This window comes from Henckelia pumila, unplaced genomic scaffold, assembly GCF_033568475.1.
Source record: "Henckelia pumila isolate YLH828 unplaced genomic scaffold, ASM3356847v2 CTG_466, whole genome shotgun sequence".
Taxonomy (NCBI): Eukaryota; Viridiplantae; Streptophyta; class Magnoliopsida; order Lamiales; family Gesneriaceae; genus Henckelia; species Henckelia pumila.
The window spans coordinates 4,505,239-4,518,319 of NW_027331833.1; the positions used below are offsets into that span (position 1 = coordinate 4,505,239).

A 13,081-nucleotide genomic window follows, 5' to 3' on the forward strand; every position below is an offset into this window, starting at 1 on the left:
ATGTTTAATTGGTCAAAACGGGATCAAGAGACTCTCAATAGGATTCAGATCGATCGGAAATAGTTCCAAGGACTTCAAGTTATTGGACAGTTCGGAAGCACTGTTGTACTTCAGAGGCAGAGGGGTTTGGAAGTCCGCGATCGAAAAGTCTGATTGCCTTTGTATAAAAAAAATATGGGCTTTCTGATTAGTGAACTGACGTGAGATAGATCGGAAGCTCCGAACCTCAGTTCGGAAGTTCGAACTCTGTCGGAAGCAGTGTGTTGTCCAATCAGGGACATGCGTTCGGTGACTAGAGATCAAAAGCTCAAATTGAGGACATCGAAAGCTCCGAACGTAGGATCGGTAGTTCCGATCGTTGCCTATAAATAGGGGCCGAGAGCTTCACTTTCATTTTCCAATTCACATATCTCTCTCTCTTTTCTTGCTGATTTGGAAGGCTTTCGGGCGTTGTCTTGAGGGTCGGTTGATAGCGAGGTGCTACCGAGATCGTAGAAAAGTTACGCCTAGAGTTTTGGACTATCGTCATCAAAGGGCTAACGACAGACGCAGGTATAAGTCTAGACTCTGATTAGCTTCAGTGAGTAGCTATTAGTCTAGTTAAGACTTTTAGTAAGCAATAATTGATATGGTGATTATCTGCTTATAGGCTTGGACTAGAGAGCCGTTGTTGCTAGGTTGCTTGTATTGAGGTACGAACGCACTATCCGAGATATCCTAGTTGAGTATGCATGTTCTATGCTTGCATATTTATATGACATGACTTATGTGCATATATTATGTCACGATTATTATGTTGCATGCATTATCATGTTGATATTGCACCTTGATATAACCTGAAGTGGGGTCGCTCAACCCCAAGTTATTGAGTGGATGGTTGGACCCGTTGTATTTTGGGCTCAGGTAACTTTTATCCACGCTTTCTTTCTGGTATGTGATTCACCTCCTGATGCGACGGCCCAACGTGCTACATGCCATGACGCCTCTTGTTTAAGCAGAGTTTTACCGTGATAGGTTTTTGGTACCCGTTCATTTACATTAACATTCATAGCATGTGTATACTCATACTTTTGTACTGAGCGTTGTTAGCACACGTCCTCGTTTTTTTGGTTCTGGACACCCCATTCTACGGAGCAGGGTTTAGGTTGGACGGACCTAGAGATAGCGGTTGTTGAGCTGCAACAATGTTGGGATTGTTTCTGCACCAGGTTTTCATTTGTGAATTTTAGTACTGTCTTTCTATCGGGTTGTATAACAGTTATTTTAGTTGATCTCAGTACCCGTTGTATTCCATCGGTTGGTTGTTAAATCGTTTTAGTTTTCGTTTGTTATTATTTGAATTATTGTGCTTCAAGATATTTATTCCATGCGTATGTTTGATTAGTAGGTAATTTCGAAGCGGATCACCACAAGTATTTCTCTAAAGAAAAATGCACACACTTTTATCCATCAAACAAAAAAACCTACCAAACAAATTCAATTTTTATCATCAATACTAAAAATCTATACACATCTATAAAATAAGAATAATGTTAAAGATACAACAAATATATCGTACAACCATATTTACAACAATTATATCACGAGATTTTGTTATTATATCGTGAGATTTTGATATTAGATCGTGAGATTTTGTATTCAATTTATCTTGAGATTTGATAAATAATATTTTTTTATATATATTGTAAGAATTGTTGTACAAATTTCGTTATACATATAACATTACTCATAAAATAAGCAATCAAAACAAACATCCACACCCACCCTAAACTTCTATCTAAAAACATTGAAACCAGCTTCCATGTCGAGTTACATATAACATCTATAATACTTAAATAATTTTAAGAAATAAGATCTATTCTACAATAAATATTTATATAAAATTTTAATTTTATTTTTGGATTAATAACCGAGCCAAACGACTCGTAGACTTTCTAGTCAACCTTTGAATCCATAACAATTATTAATAAACAATAATTATTGTCTCCACTTGTAAACATACGGAAATTAATTATTATTATTATTTTATAAAAAAAAAAATAAAAAAAAAAAAAAAACCATACAGGCAGTACGACGTCGTGTGACTGAGAAGCAAGGGCTTGTTCCTTGACATCCAAACCCTACAGTCCACATGATTGCCTCGTAAACTCAAAAAGGAAAGTATCACTCCCCAAAAATTTCTGGGAAGAAGATGAAAGATGGAGGAAATTGGATTGATCCGGGATCCATTCAAGTGAAGAAGGCGAAGAACAAGGTGTAAAAATCTTCATCGCAGTTTTTTTTCGCTCGGTTAATGGTGGAGAATCGACTGGGCTTGTCACGGCATCCCTGGGGCAAAATCGTGGTTCCGAATCTCCGTTCCATGATCTCCGGAGGATCGGCGGCGGTCGGAGCTATTGGCGGCAGTATCAGTCAGCTGAGGAGAGCTGTGTTCACCGGCGGCGACGGCGGGTTCTGGATGGACCAGACTGCGAATGGCTTCGTAACTCTCGCCGTCACGGCGTTAGCTGGTCTTGTGTTGGCCGCCGCCGTTTACTACACCACTAGGTAAAAACCCAAAAAAAAAAATCATCTGAAATCCGGTGTTCAAACTGCTAGGGAGGGTAATTTATTGCACAAGTAGGAAAAATAAAGAAAGGTTTATAGATGAGAGCTCTTAGACGAAGTCAGACTTCTTCATCTTCAAAATCTTCGCCACAATCATCATCCTCAAATTCGTCATTGTCTTCACCGTCATCTTCGTCGTCGTGGAACCATTTGAGATCGGTTCTATTCATAGTAGCTTCAACCTCACCAGCTAATTGTTCTTCTTCTTCCTCTTCTGATCGGTTAGTCTCTCTATTTCTTTTTCTAAGATTACTTCCTGTTATCTGTTCAGTATTTTTTTAAAAAATCTATTTCAGGCTTTGGAACTTAGTTTCGCTTATTTAAGTTCGGATCTTGAGGTCAATTCTTTATTTCAAACAAATCTTTATCAGTTCGCCCTCGCCTTTTTCTTCTGATCAATCTATTAACCCTCTGTGGCCGGATCCATATTGAATAGTGTTTTTTTTTTGTTCTCGATTTTGTCTTTGAGTGAATTTGGCGAGTAAAGTTGAAATTGTCTCGGTTGTGCTATAGCTGTCATATCTTACAGGCTTAAATGCACAAGGTTCTTGTATATGAGACTAGGAAAACCAAGTGATGCTGACCCTAAGAATTTTGTCTTGAAATGTCCGTTTTAGCTTTTGTGTTACCTGATAAGCCAGGGAAATGATTGTATAGGTTTGTTTCTAGTCTTAAAGGCTTCCTTGCCCAACCTCCACCTTCTATGTTTTGTCATTTCTGTCAAGTTTAGACCTTTCCAAAGTGCTATATATCATTTGAAATAGAGGAAATATTTATGTAATGTTAGCTCATTCTTTAGACGTGAATCAGAATTTTTTTGTAAATACTCACAAAAGAAGTTTTCGAGTTGGGAACTAGGTTCACCGTTTACTAGATATTTTGTAAATACTCACAATTTCCCTTTTAATGCAACAAGCATTTAAGTAAAAGGTGTTCCGGGTAAAATCATTAAGATTCTAGTTGTCTCACATTTTTAATGAGGATCACAGCTATGTGTTTCAACCTATCACAACATTTTCTGTTTGTTCTATAATGTGTGCCAGCAAATCTCCATTTCCAAGTTTCAGTCATATGAGCCCGCTTTGCTAATTTCGTTCTCTTAATAAATTTTTTAAGGACCATGTGGAGTAGTTGTCTTTATAAAATGAAATGAAAAACATATCTTTGGTTTGGGTGATTGAACATTAGCGCTGCACATCTTATTGCGTACTGAAGCCTATCCTAGACACCTGTGTTTGTGTTGGTGGCCAAATCATCTCTTGCAAGTTTTGACATTTTAAAGATGCTATTTGGGAAAGGATTGCCTCCGCTAAAAAGTTACTAGAATGTGTGCTGAAGTAGCTTTCTCGTTTTATATGATATTGTAGAAAACTGTATTGCCATGATTGTGACTCTTGTTATTCTGTGAGAATAGTTTATCAGTCATTTTCAACTAAATAGTTTCGTTCCATCATCCATTGCAGCGGTCGTCTCAAGTCCCCATGGTCTCGAAGAAAAAGGAAACACGTACTCTTACCTCATCAGTGGAGAAATTTATTCACTCCAGATGGAAAACTTCGTGACAATGGAGTTAAACTTCTGAAGAAAGTCCGCAGTGGAGTGAGTTTCACTTTTATGTAGCTTCAAGTTTTCTTGGCTCTTATATTAATTTAAGTGTCTTCTCTATGGAGTGACTGAATAATTGTGGCTGGAAAAAAATTATTTGAATTCACTTGTTTTACTGTATTCTTTAGGGTGTTGATCCAAGTATAAGGGCAGAGGTTTGGCCATTTCTTCTTGGCGTGTAAGTTTTTGTATCTTTTGGAATATGAGCCTGATTGAACTTTATGTGCCTAACTTTGCATTCAGAACTGTTATAGAATTTTCCTGTAGACGCTAAAGCATTTTTGACATGGAGATCATCGCAAGATTCTTCCGACCAGAGCATTGTAACATTTCTGATTTTCATCCTTGCTTGCAACAGATTAGTTCCATCATTACTCATAATTATTGTCCCTCCATAAGTTCCTCCTCTTTCAGACCTTTCATTTTTAGTTCCTCTTGCTGTCTTCATTTTTTACTATTTATATGTTCGTTTACGGGCAGTATATGTGGTCTCTGCTTTCCTTGATCACATGTTTATAAAAGTACCCTATGCAAAAATAAATTCTGGTTTTTCTTGACTTGTTTTCTTTTTCTATGGCAGATATGACCTATCCAGTTCCAAAGAAGAAAGAGATGTCACTAGAACACAAAAAAGGTACTGTCACAAACTTAGGCAATGTTTGTTTCCATTTTCTAGAAAATGTTTCATTCTTCCAAAATGCAAAACCTATATTACATTCTTTATTTCAATTTTCTGAAATGTTTCATTCTTCCAAAATGCAAAACCTATATTACATTCTTTACTTCAATTTTCTGAAAATACATTTTAATCTCGAAATAGGATCGTTGATTTTGATTTGACATCCCATTGTTACCCTAAAAACTGTTATATCATACTTTATTCAATATAGTATATTATTAAATTTTGAAATATGTCATATACCAATAAAAATAACTCAATGTATATAATGTGACATCACCAACCTCACAAATTCTTACATAGTATGGTATTTCTGGTAAGAAAAGACATTGCTAAACATTTCCTTAGTTCCATTCTTTCCCATCGCAATCCTTCCCCATAGAGTACTGTTATCATTTGTTTGCGTGCTTTTACTTTTGGTTGTCTGATATTTTTGGTGTAAACTTATCCCTCTTTGACAATGTATTGGCATATGCTTGCAGAAAGGAATATGATAACTTAAGAAGACAATGTCGACAATATCTTAAACATAACAAAGAACTTCTGAAGCTAAACGGAAGTGGTGAAACTAGCAATGGAGAAGGTGGAACTCACACTGAAGACATGGATTCTCCTGATTCCGAAGATGTTGTGAGTGCCAGAGAATCCCTTTCTAGCGAGGAAGGGTTCCCATATAATGAGGAATCGGAACAGACTCCTGGAACAAAGATGGATGGATATACTGGTTCTAAACCAATTACTGATTCAAATCTTGCCTCTGAGTCCGAATCCTCAGACTCTGACTCGTCAGATGATCCTGAAGTGAGCGAAACTTTCAATTTAACAGAAAGTATGGAGGAGAATGATAGTGACATGCCATCAAAGGAGGACTTGTCCCCGTCAAAAATGGAAGTTCAGTCAAAACTTTGCAGTTCGGAAGATTTTTCCACCTGGCAGCGAATTATACGTCTTGATGCAATTCGAGCTAATGGAGAATGGATAGCATATTCCCCAGTTCTGGCAAGTGTATCAGAAATCAAAGCACGTCGTTCGGCTGAGGTGGTGGGTTTGAAGGATTACGATCACCTCGATCCTGCCAGAATCTTCCATGCTTCCCGTTTAGTTGCCATTCTTGAAGCCTATGCACTGTATGACCCTGAAATTGGTTATTGCCAGGGAATGAGTGATCTACTGTCTCCCATAATCTCGGTTATAGCAGACGACCACATAGCTTTCTGGTGTTTCGTGGGTTTCATGAAGAAGGCCCGTCACAATTTCAGGCTTGATGAAGTGGGAATCAGAAGGCAGCTGAGCATTGTTTCTAAAATCATCAAATACAAGGACTCGCATCTTTACAGGCACTTGGAGAAACTTCAGGCTGAGGATTGCTTTTTTGTGTACAGAATGGTGGTTGTACTTTTCCGAAGGGAACTAACTTTTGAGCAAACCATGTGCCTTTGGGAGGTGATGTGGGCTGATCAGGCTGCCATTAGGGCCGGAATCGGGAAAACAGCGTGGAGCAGAATAAGGCAACGTGCCCCACCAACCGACGATCTATTGCTTTACGCGATTGCAGCTTCTGTGTTACAAAGGAGGAAACAGATCATAGAGAAGTATAGCAGTATGGATGAGATTTTAAGGGAGTGCAACGCGATGGCTGGGCATCTCAATGTATGGAAGCTACTCGACGATGCACATGATTTGGTGGTAATACTCAATGACAAACTGGAGACGTCTTTATGATATATACATAAATGGGATAAGATAAAAGTCGGTCATCTTATTTGTTCCTCGGTCACCGCGGAGCTTATTTTGTCCAAGAAAAAAGATCTCCCTTTCTCGTCAAATGCAAATTTGTGACAGAGAAAAGTCTTTTTATGATGTGTTTTAATAGCGAAGCTCTAATGTGAGGCTGTGGAGGCTCTTGTATTACTAAAGGATATTTCCATCTTCAAAAAGACTATGATCTGTCTGTATTTTAATACTAATGGATTCTATACTGCCAAAGATGCGGCCAATCCAAATACTGACTCTCTCAAATTAGACTTCGCTCTTGCACAATGCCTGCTTTCTGGTTGAATTTAGCATTCTCGGGTTCTCCCACTGAAATATGGTGGACTATTTTTCGATCTTAACATATGTAGTATTCCACAAGTTTGGGCTCTTTCATTGAAACACAGATAATCTACATATGTATCTGATTTAGCGATTGGACGATCCTATCGGTCTTATATTTGCTCAATAATGTGGGAATGTTGCCCTACTAGGGAACCCTGCATAATGTTCTCTTTGAAAGGGTAATAGCCTGTTATTCAAATTCCATTTGGGTGGAATTGACGTTTGGCTTTTAAAATAATCAAGCGGCTAGAAAGACTACGCGTCAAGAAATTTATATAAGCAATTGAAAATTAATCGAAAGACTAACAAAGATTTGTAATACAAGCACAAGGCCAAATTAGCTTTCATGTCTAAGGTAGTATTTATGAATGCTTCTAGAAAATATTTTTGAGTTTTTTTTCCAGAAAATTTGAATATGAAATAGTGTAGGTTTTTTTTTTTTTTTTGGGTGACGTGAGAACCTGCAGTCGCTATCTTTGATGTGTACTAGATAAACCCTCGGACTAACGCAATAGCCTGTAAACTATGTTAGTCATAGGTTGGTTTTTGGTCAAGTCTCAAGTGTCTTACGGTCAGGCCAATTACGTATTTCTTGAAAATTGGACATCTCAAATAATACAAAACGTTAGTATTTATTTTAATTAATAAGAGAGATCCAAATATATGTAATCAAATAATAAGACATAATAGATGGTCTACATGATCATTTGAATGATATTAGTTAGTGTTTGTAACTTCTAAAAATTTGTTAAAAAACCAATGATCAATTATTTTTAGAAGTTGCAAATAGCTAAACACTACCTAAGATTACCATTTGGCGGGAGAAAAAGTTTTTATTAATTTTTTTTTTTTAAGCAAAGTTTATTCAGTTCTAATTGAATAAATTTCTTTTTTTTTTATCTATGTTGATATTGATTTGATCTAAAATCATATGTATATACTAGCCGCACTGTGTAATGTTATATACAAATATTATGTTCTGTGTGTATATAATATAAATTTATACTTTTTCAAGTATTTGATTTGATTTTTTTATTTTCACAATTTGATAATTTTGTGGGGTTTTTTTTAAAAAAATAACAAATTAAAAGTGAGCATACCAAGAAACCATTAAGATGTTCTTGCTTTATATTATACTAGCATATTTGTACACACGATGTGTGTGACGAAAGTTTTTTTATACTTAATTTTAATAAAAAAAATCTAATAAATTTATAGCAGTAAAAATAATTTTTTTTTGTTAAGAATGATAACCATAAGTAGTTAAAACATCATTTCTTCTATTAGGTATTTCCTATTCCATTAGTTTTTTCAAATAATTACGAATTTGAAAATAGTTAAATAAAATGATTGTATTATATATTAAATAAAAATAATTAAATAAAAAAGAAAAAAAAAAGAAATAGAGATAGTAGAGAAAAACAGTTTTAGTGTGTGTGTGTTTTAAATATTTTTTAATATTTTGGCATACCAAGAGACCAACTAAGAGTCTCTTGCATAATAATAGGAATAATAATAGGAATATATGTTATATATAATATAGATATATACACAAATTGGGTCGCCTCGGACTTGGGCTTGAGGACTAGACCTCTAGGCCTCACTTTAGGTGCGATCCAACTATAACCCAATGATCGCACACTTCATAACAGCCCCACATTTGGCAGGAAAGGTATTTTAGAACTTCATAAAACTCAAAGTTCAATATGCCACGAAAGGAGGTTGATTTTGCATTTTTGAATGACTACATGTACTCTGAAAACAAAGAAACCATCACAATGTAAACTTTAATTTTAGACAATTATTTCTCTTTGGTGTAGAGCCTAACAGCAAAGGCCAATCCCAAGATTAATAGAGGCACCAGGAACTGCAAGATCTTAATCACAAACTCGGGAGTCTTGTCTTGATTGTATTTGGCATCTTGTGGTGGAATGTAGGTGCGTTTCCGAGGAACAGTTGACATGTCTATCTCCCCAATCAAATATTTGTCCATCATTTCCCTAGCAGAATCACTGTGGCCAACATCTTCAAAGTCATCCGTAGCATCTTTTCCTGCAAGTTGCCAACAAATTCAGGCGTCAAATCTTTAGCACGAGCCTGCATTTACGCACGTTATCCATCATTGAAGTGGAACGGTATAGTGAAGAGGAATCCAGTCTAGGATCATTCCACATTACCCGTTGCTGACAGCAGAACTTCATCGCCACCAGGATGATCTTCCATGAATGGTGTTACATCATAAACCTGAAAAATAACCAACATTATGTGAGGGTTGCAACTGTAGGCATTAGAAGGAGAGGTGGGGCAGCATTCGGCAAGAAATTCCTTACAAAAGGGCCAAAGGCAAACAAAAGAAATACATAGAAGAAAACCCACACAACAAAAAGGATCAGGTAACCAGGATTGTACACTTTTTCCGTTCCCAGAGTCCTATATACTTCATGCATGAACATCATTTGAGATTCAATCATAAAAAGGTGAATCTGCTAAACGGAGAAACCACTTGCATTGCACCCACAATCGATTGCTTGTTAGACCATAGGCGGAGAAAAAAGCATACCTTGATATACTAGCCTTCTGGGTAGGACACTCAAGTTTATGAGCCACTTTATAATCATTTGTGGACTCTATGTGAGATGCACATTATTGTCCACACCTCGAAAAAAATGTACATGGACTGACGTTTATGTGAGATACACAGCATTGTCCGCACCTTGAAAAAACAAGGTTCATGACAGCATATTCTGGATGACTTCCTACAGGCTGTGAATACCCAGCATAAGGACCTTAATCAATCATGTAATAGATTCATCATCCACACTAACTCAATTATAACCTCTTCCAAGCTCGTTCTTTCTGTCACGTCGATTCTTAACTAAAACACCACTGTTCTCGGCCGTGACCAAATACAAAAAAATCTACCCTTCTAAAAGGGATAACCCCCACTCTTACTAGCTGCTCTACCATTATTTCCAGAGCCAATGGGGAACATCAACCACTGTTCTAGACTTATTGCGGATTTTGACAATGAAAAGGTTCATGGTCACAATGATAAGAAATAACTTTCCGGGGTGTTTTCACCAAAAGGTTTAAAATTTTGAAGAGACGCTCATCTTTAGATCCAGAACCTCAAAAACTGAGCAGAATAAATCTCAATACACATGTACACGTCTTCGATTGCCAGGCAGAACAAGTTGATGATTGATCCAGTATAAACCAGGACAAAATAGCATTTAAATTACTGAGCATCCAAATGAATAATATCTGTCCCCTCTGACATACCGGAAACTCTAATATCGAAAGTGCAAACAAAAATCATGTCAAATTTTCAAGTGCTCCCCGACCCTGGTGGATTTGGTGAAATATTCATGATATGTAAAGAACAATACAAACCAGAAAGAGATCTCCATAATACTCAGCTCATGTATTAATACCTTTATGAACATATTCCAAGCCATAAGCAACTAAAAAAGTAGAGTAAACATATAAAAGAAAGTCACATATAAAGCTCATAAAAAATTAGCATTTCAATTCAAAATTCGAAAGATTTTTTTTCTCTCAGTTCTAATTGGAGAAAAATCAAATAGCATAAATCACGACGAGGAAGAAATCGAACCTTTCCACTTATGATAATCCAGCAATCCTTATGCTTGTTATGCCCCGCAACCTCCTCAAATGCGTGAACTTTCGGATCGGACGCCATTTCCCTAGCTGCATAAAAAAGTGCGAAATTACGCGAATAAAAGACAAATTAACCAACATCAACACAAAGATTCGAAGCTACTGTTCACAGTAAGTATTCGATGAAATCATGAAAATTGGTGGCATACGATACTAGTCCAAGGAAATCAGCAAAACTTCTATGACCGTGCGTGCAATTTGCAAATAGAAAGAAATAAATTTTATATCCATTTATTTATTGTCAAAAGTAACATTTTTTTAATTTTGTCTGTTTCTTTCTATAACTCACTCAATAAATTAATTAATTAAGAGAGATTTTACTACACTTTATTTGCAAAATTCAAAAAGTTTGTTTAAAATGTATTTTGAATATACACAATATTTTCTACAATTACATAAAATTTAATTGATACGAAAGTATTCATATCTTTTAATATGTGACTCGTATTATTGTATTAGATGCAATGAATCCCCTTTTACACTTTTTGATACTCCAAATATGAGAATTGATTTAAATGAATAGTTGACTTCATGCCCTTTTTCTAAAATAAGAAAAAAGTATTCAGTTGGATTTGTCCATGTATAAACTATTTTTGGAACCAATTCGTGTAAAGTTGAACAGGATTTTTTTTTTTTTTAAATAATGTGAATTGGTTTGTCAAATTGCAGTAATTGGTTTAATCTATTCATACCAATGTGAGGAAAGTGAAAACTAATTCACAATATCTAATTAATACATAATCTTACTCAATAAATTAAAGCAGTGTGATACTATTTTTAGAAGTTATAAACACTACCTAAGAAAAATTCACGAAAGGCTTTATTCATACTAAATGTAATTAGAAAACAAATTATCAAAGACTCGAACCAATCGACGAGATCTCCCAAAAATGTAAAATAAAATCAATAACAAATAAAATCCTAATGAAATAATAATCTTGTTTGAAAAATTCTGAACATAATCATTTCATGTCAAATTGGAGTAGGATTTTTGCAACTTTCTTATTGTACCTAGTAGAACCACACGTAGAGCAAGGACGTTTTAAAGATATTTCACCCGTGGATTCCACATGGTCTTCTCACAAATGGAGGTAAGATAATCCTCTCTTGAACTTCACTTGGAATCAACCAATCTATCTCATTATCTAAGAGATGAATTGGGCCAGCACAGGAGGTTCTCCAACATGTAGTTTTGTAGTATTCGGAACACAAACTATAAATCGAAATCCTCTTGACCTTGCAGCTATAAGTGCACGTTTACATAGAATATGTCAAATTTCTTGCATGAACGTGTCATTTGTGTAATATTCAAAACATCCATGTTAATTGTATCTGGACCAACTTGAAACTCGTAAGATGCTATAGGATTCACCTTGAAAATTGAGTAAGCGTTGCGTAAAATTTCTTCAAACTTTGTGGTCAACTGGCTCGTGCATGATTCTGCTCCTGTACAACTCTTATAAAACTATCTTTGCATAATTGAATATATATTTTTAATCAAAGCAGTGATTGGATAATCTATTCGGGATATATATTTTTTATCAAAGCAATGATTGGATAATCTCTTTGGGATTTAAACATAGAATACATAGACTCGGCACTATTTGATGTCATAATATTGTAGCGTTTTCCTTTAAAGTGAGCTTTTGACCAAGAATCATAACATGTATCCGCCAAGTATTTTTCGTGTTTCATATTCTTTCTCCATGCATATTTTTGCAATGCAACTTTTAAACTTAGACATCCGATAAGCTTATGTTGCAGATTTGAACAAAGGTATGAGACTTTTTGTATGAAACATCACTTTAATATTTTGCTCCATGTGACACATACAAAAGCCGTGATGAGATTCTGGAAATATCATTTTTATGGCTTTAGCAATATTCTTGTGCCTATCAAATATAAATACCAATTGGTTGAGTCACCAATTTGTTCTTTCAACTTTGACATAAACCATGATCATGATGAATCATTCTCAGAATCCACAATTCCCCAAGCAATAGGATAAATTTGTCCATTGGCATCTTGACATGTTGCAATAATTAACATTTCTCTGTATTTAGATTTCAAAAAAGTACATCAACACATATAACAGGTCTCATTGATGAATGAAAATCACGTATACATGGTCCTAAGGACAGGTAGAAGTACAAAAAGTGATTATTTATGTCTGTTTGAATACATGTAACTGTTCTATTATTATTCTTCTCCAATACATAACAATATGATGGTAAATTCTCATAACTATGTTCAGGAATAATTGAATATATATATATGTTTTTAATCAAAGCAGTGATTGGATAATCTCTTCGGGATATATATTTTTGATCAAAGCAGTGATTGGATAATCTCTTTGGGATTTTAACATAGAATACATCGACTTAGCACTATTTGATGTCATAATATTGTAGC

At 35.4% G+C, this 13,081-nt stretch overlaps 2 protein-coding genes across 6 annotated transcripts; one reads left to right on the forward strand and one right to left on the reverse strand.

The window, feature by feature from the left end:
• Positions 1–2,078: 2,078 nt before the first annotated feature.
• On the forward strand, positions 2,079–6,877 carry LOC140872441 (rab GTPase-activating protein 22-like). 2 transcript variants are annotated; one of them, XM_073275264.1, is made up of 5 exons: positions 2,079–2,547; positions 4,071–4,206; positions 4,341–4,390; positions 4,793–4,846; positions 5,374–6,877. In XM_073275264.1, the coding sequence occupies exons 1-5, from the start codon at positions 2,294–2,296 to the stop codon at positions 6,611–6,613; spliced, it is 1,734 nt and encodes a 577-aa protein (XP_073131365.1). In that variant the 5' UTR covers positions 2,079–2,293; the 3' UTR covers positions 6,614–6,877. The 2 variants fall into 2 exon arrangements, with proteins under 2 accessions (XP_073131365.1, XP_073131366.1); XM_073275265.1 differs by having other exon boundaries at positions 2,405–2,828.
• A 1,770-nt stretch (positions 6,878–8,647) lies between these two features.
• On the reverse strand, positions 8,648–10,874 carry LOC140872539 (cytochrome b5-like). Of its 4 annotated transcripts, none has more exons than XM_073275405.1 (4): positions 10,819–10,874; positions 10,605–10,699; positions 9,166–9,232; positions 8,648–9,040 (listed from the first exon to the last, which is right to left on the reverse strand). In XM_073275405.1, the coding sequence occupies exons 2-4, from the start codon at positions 10,689–10,691 to the stop codon at positions 8,790–8,792; spliced, it is 405 nt and encodes a 134-aa protein (XP_073131506.1). In that variant the 5' UTR covers positions 10,692–10,699; positions 10,819–10,874; the 3' UTR covers positions 8,648–8,789. The 4 variants fall into 4 exon arrangements, with proteins under 4 accessions (XP_073131506.1, XP_073131507.1, XP_073131508.1 ...); XM_073275406.1 differs by having other exon boundaries at positions 10,824–10,857; XM_073275407.1 differs by lacking the exon at positions 10,819–10,874 and adding an exon at positions 10,773–10,818.
• Between the last annotated feature and the right edge of the window lie 2,207 nt (positions 10,875–13,081).

Bases quoted from the DNA above. Each gene is read 5' to 3' on its own strand.
- LOC140872539 (XM_073275404.1), bottom strand. From the start codon at position 10,801: ATGATTTCATCGAATACTTACT. The intron at 9,233-10,604 runs GTTCGATTTCTT...GTTATTTTTCAG, and splicing joins GGATTATCATAAGTGGAAAG to GTTTATGATGTAACACCATT. The intron at 9,041-9,165 runs GTAATGTGGAAT...GGCAACTTGCAG, and splicing joins AGTTCTGCTGTCAGCAACGG to GAAAAGATGCTACGGATGAC.
- LOC140872441 (XM_073275264.1), top strand. From the start codon at position 2,294: ATGGTGGAGAATCGACTGGGCTTGTCACGGCATCCCTGGGGCAAAATC. The intron at 4,207-4,340 runs GTGAGTTTCACT...TGTATTCTTTAG, and splicing joins TGAAGAAAGTCCGCAGTGGA to GGTGTTGATCCAAGTATAAG. The intron at 4,847-5,373 runs GTACTGTCACAA...ATATGCTTGCAG, and splicing joins GTCACTAGAACACAAAAAAG to AAAGGAATATGATAACTTAA.